At 41.4% G+C, this 7530-nt stretch overlaps 1 protein-coding gene across 1 annotated transcript; it reads left to right on the top strand.

The window, feature by feature from the left end:
- Positions 1-4515: 4515 nt before the first annotated feature.
- LOC133917715 (blue copper protein-like) lies at positions 4516-5709 on the top strand. Its single transcript, XM_062361579.1, has 2 exons — positions 4516-4811; positions 4946-5709. Exons 1-2 carry the CDS (start codon positions 4643-4645, stop codon positions 5467-5469), a joined length of 693 nt encoding a protein of 230 aa, XP_062217563.1. The 5' UTR covers positions 4516-4642; the 3' UTR covers positions 5470-5709.
- Positions 5710-7530: the final 1821 nt, after the last annotated feature.

The following is a 7530-nucleotide window of genomic DNA, read 5'->3' on the forward strand; positions in this document are numbered from 1 at the left end:
TTAAGGAATGTTGGGTTAGACTTCAAAAGTTTGCTACTTTTATGTGACAACACTAGTACCATCAGCTTAGTAACCCAGTCCAATACACCAGAACTAAATAGGTAGATGTAAGATTCCACTTCTTACGAAATCACAATAAGAAGGTAGATATTGACTTGAGATATATAGATACCCACTTTGTACTAACATCTTTATCAAGCCTCTAGATGCTACAAGATTTGTCTATTTGAGTGGAGAGCTTAGAGTTTGTCATTCCTTTGGCATTGTGTGAGGGAGAGTTGCAGTTGTACATACTCTATTTTAATTTTGTTGTGTTTGCATTGTATTTCATCCTGTAAGATAATCATAGTAGTTGAGTTTTGATTTTTATGTCTTTTAGCATTGTTAGTTGTTAGACTTGAATTTGGACTAAATTGTGTAGTTGTGCGAAGCAATCCTTTAAACTTAGGCTCCTCTTGATGCTTTGACATGAATCATTTCAAGCAAGCTAGCTTTCCTAAAGACGAAACTTAGCAATTTTATAAATCATATAGACTATGAAATGCTACATTCTTGATCACCATATTTGTAATTGCTTTGTCTTAGTCAATGCTTGTGTTAAGCCTAGTTTGGTAGATATCATGTCTAGGCTTCTTGATTCAAGATAGTGGATTATAAAATATTGCACTATATTTTCTATCTTTGTCAAATGTTTAGTTCATGATAGAACCTTAGAAGAACATGTGTTCCTTATGTCGCAAAGATACTATTTGACTTGATCTAAGTAAAAACTTGATGACTTATGTATTTGAATACTTTTGAGAAATCAAGTCTCTTGTGCTAAAATATGGTCCAATACGGTTGTCTTGATTCTTCATGTGGTTTGCCAAAGAAGCAAGTACATGGTTGCTAAACTCTACTTGAGGATAGCGTGAATCACAAAGAAATGTACCTAAATGATCCATTTTGTTTTAATCACTTGATCTAACTAACTTTTGGTTTCATATGTGAGTGTTTGTAAAGCCTACTGTCATAAATACTTGCTTGCCTATTTTGAGATTGAAGTTTGCTAGGTCTTAATGCTTGTATTGCCTCGGCACGAGTGGATGCTTATGTGGTGGTCACTTTTTATATGATTTGTCTACTTGAACTTAAATGCGCCAACAATTCTTCAGGATTAGCTTGTAAAGTTTATTCTCTTATGTCACTGTTTCTTTTTTAGCCTTTATGCGATTGTGAGTTCCACATTCTACTCTTAATAGCCCTTTGATATTTCTAGCTTGTGTAAATACTTTGTGGTATACTTGTGAAAGCTCATTAGGTTTGCATATTCATGCTCTTTATGGTGTTTCTCCTTGATGTTTGTATTGCTAAAGGGGGAGAAAAATATGCACTAAGCCATAAAAAGATTCTTCATGATGTAAGGAGAAAATATGAAAAATGTGCATTCATCATTGGGAGGGGGGTTGCATATCTGGTTTGTCTTTGCCTCTCCTCAAGCTTTTGCGATCCTTCTTATGCCAAGTAATATTTTCTGTTCTTTCTTGAGTTTTTTGTCATTTGTATAAGCTTTCCTTGTTGGATTTCTTCAAACCAAAATGTTTATGCTTTAAGGGTTGTCAATGTACTCATCAGGGGGAGAGGTGTTGAGAAACCAAGTTGAAATGTATCTTGTTTCATATGTGATGAGTAATTGACAAGTGTGTTGATTTGGTTTGATAATTTTTGAATTGCATGAGTATGTATATGTACTGCAGTTATGATCCTGACTAATCAAAGTTGCAGAGAAAATAGAGTTGGCATGTTTGTTTCTGAGTCTAGAAAAATTATACGCGTCGAATGATCCGGCGTCTGGAAAGACTACACGCCGGAGCATTTCAACTCAGAAGAAAAAGTTGAAGTACAAGCCGGATAGTCCGACGATGGGCATAGTGAACACCGTAACATTTTGAGCAGAGCGAATTGCAAATCGTCTCTGGTGAACTTACATCCGGAGAATACACCTGACCATTTTTTGCAGAGAGTTTGCAAAATGGTTGTCTAGTGGAGATGAACTCACCGGATGGTCCGGCGATGAGAAATTGTGTACGCCGTACTATTTCTTGCAGAGAGGATTCTAGGCGGCAAGTTTGTGGAGTTGAATATGCCGGATGGTCCAACGCTCAGGGGTTGTGGACATTGGATTAGCCGGTGTTCATGATTTTTTCTGTGATATGTCTTAAGCTGAGGATTTTGATTTGGAACTAACTGGAGATGGTTTGGAGATATGTGTTTGCTTATCTTGTGTTGTACAGCTGATGGATGCAACTTGGCTGCTAACGACAGGATGATCGGGGTCAAGAAGGGTGTTTGGTGTCGGATGATCGAGGAGGCCAGACAAAGTCAATGGTGATCCTAGCTGTGCACATAGAGGCAAAGCAAAGTATGAAAGGAAGGATGAAGACTGCATGTTAACAAAGTCAAGCGGAAGGGATGCCAGTGTAAGTGATAAGGTAGTTCAGAAGTATCGAGAGTGGGAGACACTTATCAGCAATCAAGATCACAAGACGGAGTACACGTGTTAACATCGGGATGCTTGCTTGGAGTCATAGCAAGTGGTAGTGAGTCACGCTTTGAGGAGCATGCAAGGTGGTTTCACGGTTTAGTCTCAAAACCGTGAAAGTATGTAGTGCATATGGCATCATCGCGAAGCTCGCGTTAAGAAAAATCTAAGTCATGAAGAAGCCACGATCGTTTGATGGATGGAGCAAAATATGAACCAAAATACCCCAGTGGTAGGTAAGAGGTCATTGGAAGATATAGGTATTTTAGGAACAATGAAACTTAAGGATTAAGCTACCTCTCTAGGCCTATAAATAGAGAGGTATGACTACATAAGAAGGTTGAGCTAGCCATTTAAGCTTTGAGAGATAGGTTTTAAAGGAGAAGAAAGTAGAGCTTAGCCTTTGTAGTAGGTTAGAGCTTTTTATAAGAAAAAATATTTTGTAATCTATCAAAAAAAGATGTTCCTCTGAGCTTAATAAAAAAAGTGTTTTTGCCTATACTTGAGTTCATCTTCTTCTAGTGTTCTACTTTTGGCTTCCGTGTTTGGTGTAATTTTTGTATGTGTTTTTTTATTGATTTTCGTTTTTCTCGAGAGTTGCACCTTTTGCATCGTGTAAGATGTGTTTTTTCTGTTGCTAGAGTGTTAAGTTTCTTATATGAATTAATTTTGAACCATCTCAATTCTCTGGATCCATTAATTTAAAAAAATCTCTTTTTCTGATAGCTAGTTCTTTTATATTTAGAAGTTTTTCTGATGGGTAGTCTCAGGTCTGAACTGAAAAAGGAAAGCATAGGCCGAGGTGTGTGCTGAATTAGTGAATTGCAGAATCTTTACTACCACCGAGAAATGGAAATATATGCTGCCGTTCTTAATCGGATTGCTTAAAAAAGTAGATGCATATGTTACTTCAATTAGAACATAGATTTGGGTGCTTTAACTAGAGAGCTCGTACAACGAGTGCATTCAAGTACGAGGTACTGTTTATGATTTTTCTTCGTACCGACTCTGAGTCCAACCTAATGATCAGTCCATGTTCAGTAGGCAAATGACCAATTTTTAAGATGCCATCCTTCGTACCTTGTTTGATAACGTCCCTAAGTCCTGATCAGCCTCTCAGTGCGACCCCTGAACATTAAACACGGTAAATACTTCCAATCTGCCTTCTGATCCAGGGTCCAATCTCTCTGTCCTTCACCAAACAATCAAGCAATGTTCAGGTCAGGTATTGTTAATCGATGAGGGAAATTTATCATATATATCCCTTATCTGTGTCAGGCACTCAACGGTGTGATTCAAAATAAAGCCTTTCATGAACATGAACATGAACATATGTCATGCCACGTTGAAACGTCATGCAGGTGTGAAGTCATTTTCAGAACGGTAGGTATAGCTCAAGCCAGATGATCTCCATGTGAAGAAGCAAATCGGATGCCACAACGTTGCAACCAGACACAATCAGATTCACTTCACTTTCGCCGATTATCATATTAAAATATATCGTACCTAAAAGGACAAAATCGTCTCAAAGCTATAATGGTGTCTTTGCCTTTGCGAATCTGTAAATAAAATAGGTAAAGTTCCATCTGAGCCACCCGTTTCAGACCCAATGTTCAAGAAAAGTTTCGAGAATATGTAAATGAAAAGATACGAAGCAGCCTAGTGGAGTAAGATTTACTCAAAGCATTTGACTAATCAGAGAGAAATCGATGAGAGGAGATCAAACTACAAAATCTATATGAACTCCGTGAACGCTGATGAACAGATGAACTCAACAGGACCGATGCGATTGAAGTCCTGATGTTGCGATGGAAAACTTGTTCTTGAAACTTAATCATGGAAACCTTATAGGTTGTTGGCATCAACTGCCAGAACTTGAACGATCGCCGTTCTATTCATCGAAAGCACTTCATTTCCTCATAGGTAACGCTAGCGAGTCGATATATATATATTCTTTCCCACACACCCGCCGAAAGCCACACTTGGCCACCAACTCCGCGTTGAAATAGGCGCTGTTATATAGGGCCATATTTCCCGTGTGTCTCTCTGCTTCAGTTATCATAGTGCAACGCAAACACCATCCAACCTGACGCAGCTTTCCGAAACTCTTAGTTCTGCACAATGGCTTCATGGATTTCTTGCTTGCCTTTGGCAGTGCTGCTGCTCGTGGCCGTCGCCTCCTCGGCGGCCGCCACCAGGTACACCGTCGGCGACGGGTCCGGTTGGACGACCGGCGTCGATTACGCCACATGGGCCGGGTCCAAAAGCTTTAAGCCCGGCGACAGTCTTGGTACGTGCTCGCGCGCTCGTACTTCGCGCATGTATGGATGCATGTCGTCACGTGTTGTCGTGTTCGCAGCGGCTGATAGCAACCTCTGGAATTTTTGAAAGAGACTGCTCACGATTTTGTTTGATTCACTCTAGTGTTCAACTACGCGAAAGGACTGCACACTGTGGTGGAGGTGAGAGCGGCCGAGTACATGGCGTGCACGGCGACCAGCCCGCTCGGCTCCGACAGCAGCGGCGCGACCACCGTGGTCCTCAAGACGGCCGGCAGTCACTACTTCATCTGCAGCATCCCCGGCCACTGCAGCGCCGGCATGAAGCTCGCCGTGACCGTCGGCGACTCCTCCTCCCCATCCTCGCCGTCGTCGCCCACCACGACCCCAAGGTCCCCGACCACGCCGTACACGACGCCGACCCCAAGGTCCCCAACGACTACCCCGACCACGCCGTTCACGACCCCGACCCCGACCACCACCACGCCGTACACGACGACGCCGACGTCCCCGGCGTGCACTGGAGGCACCACGGCAACCCCAGTAACCCCGGTAACACCGGGCATGACACCATTCATGGCATACCCCAGCGCGGCCAGCCTCGGATCGGCGGCGTTGGGCAGCTTTGGCCTGGCTTGGTTTATGATCGTGCAGCTTGCACTGCTCTAGACACAAGGGTCTTAGCCAGGGTGGAGGCAGTGCATTTATATAGCTAGGTCACGTCGTGTGTAATATGTTTGTTCTTTGTTGCGGAGGTACCTGAAGTTCACTTGGGTGAAGGAAATTGGTCTGCTCTGACGCTGGCTGCCTGGCTGTTGCCTTGAGCCAGTCTTATGGTATTTGGCCTTTTGAATGGCACCTCTCTCTCCGAACAAAACCCTTTTCTTTTTCTCGTGATTATATATGCCTTCCTCACAGCTAGCGCTGAACGAAAAGCTGTAAGCTCGTGGTTAGCTCAGCGAGTGTTTGGCTTGACTCAGCTCGTTCCTAAATTTAATGAGTCGAATTAGAGTTTTAACTGTTTAGATAATAAACCAACTTACGAATCAAATAAGTTAAAGATCATCGTCTGCATCATATCGCTCTTTTTCACTGTGATCATCTATTTGCTCATTAGTCATCCTTATCATCGATGGAAATGATTCTCTTCAGCCTACTTGGCTTTTTATGGGTCTCTTCTCGTTACGATGCAGCTTTTATCTTTTTTCTTCTACCATCGATCATTCCTTCAGACTTTGCATGTATAGATAGATATGTGGAGAACGTTGTTTCATATATTGTTTTTAAGGAATATTTTGTTTCAGTAGCATAGTATCCATTGGTGGATATGTCTATTGTTGTGCTGCATGTGGGTTTGAAAATTTTTCAGAAGAGATTCAACTTATAACAATTATACCTCTGATTAAATCATGCAAAGAAGTATTATACTTATAGATATTATTGCTGTTGTTGTATGATTTTATCGATGTATTTTTTCAGTTGATATTTATATTCTTTTAAAAAATAACGAGCTGCTCGTGAGCTAATGAGCTAGCTCGCGAGCCGAACCGAGCTAGCTTTTCTACTCGTTATATTAAACGAGTCAAACAAGCCGAGCTGACTCGTTATCTAACCCTATTCACAACAGTGCAATGACTTCACCCCGAAAAATAACCGCAAACACTCCTCTGGTTGGGCGAAACTCTCGGCAGTCGGCACTCCATCGTCCACGCACTACATGTAAAACAGACAAAAAGACACAAAATTAATAATAGATCATAATAGGACCCATCACTTATGATAATAATGATGAATCACAGTTATGACCTATCACTTATTACTAGTTATGAATGATGAGACATCCTTAGCAGTCATAAGTGATTGGTTAAGTTGTGACCCACCAATTATTACCAGTCACGGTAAAATTGTGAACTATTACTTATTACGAGACATAAGTGGCCAGTAATCCTTAACTAATCATAAGTGACAAGTTAAGTTGTGATCCATCACTTATTATCCAATTATAAATGACGGATCATCTTTGAGCAATCATAAGTGACGGGTTATCCTAGAGTCATTACTGACGGATCAAATTATGACCCGTTACTAATAACCAATTTAATAAAACAGAACAGGTGAAGGAATTTTAATTAATTAATCATTAGATATATTAATTAGTTTTCTATCACAACTTACTCTGCATTTTATAACCGTAACCTATTACATAACTTTTTATTAATAACAGATCAAGTTATAATCCATCACCGATGATCTTATTGATGATAAATCTTTACCTATTATTTATCACTAAGTTATTAATAACGCATTCAGTATAACAAATGCAAGACTATCATTTATGATAGTATTCACTCTCACTTACGATTTTTTTTTATAGTGATACCGCCAATCTTTACTAGGATGAGTGCTGCAGGAGGAAGAGCGAAGCCGGCCAGAGGGTTTGAGACTGACGGATCGGGCCTGGGCTCGAGGCGTTCTGTGAGGGCGGGCAACCGAGACGTTGGCACTGTGGCTGAGAGGGCGACGGAAGTAACCCCAAATGAGCACGGCACATTCGTTGGCCCGCAGTGGCGGAACTTGGAATTGGAAAGACGACCCGGGTGGCCGGCATCGGGGACATGGTCAGCATTCGGAATGACGACCGGGTGATCGGTATTCGGAATGACGACCGGGTGTGGTCGGTACTTGGAGAGTAACAACCGGATCGTGTTTCCAAGTTAGGCCGTAAACAAA

This window comes from Phragmites australis, chromosome 5 (assembly GCF_958298935.1).
Source record: "Phragmites australis chromosome 5, lpPhrAust1.1, whole genome shotgun sequence".
NCBI lineage: Eukaryota > Viridiplantae > Streptophyta > Magnoliopsida > Poales > Poaceae > Phragmites > Phragmites australis.

Bases quoted from the DNA above. Each gene is read 5' to 3' on its own strand.
- LOC133917715 (XM_062361579.1), top strand. From the start codon at position 4,643: ATGGCTTCATGGATTTCTTGCTTGCCTTTGGCAGTGCTGCTGCTCGTG. The intron at 4,812-4,945 runs GTACGTGCTCGC...GATTCACTCTAG, and splicing joins TAAGCCCGGCGACAGTCTTG to TGTTCAACTACGCGAAAGGA.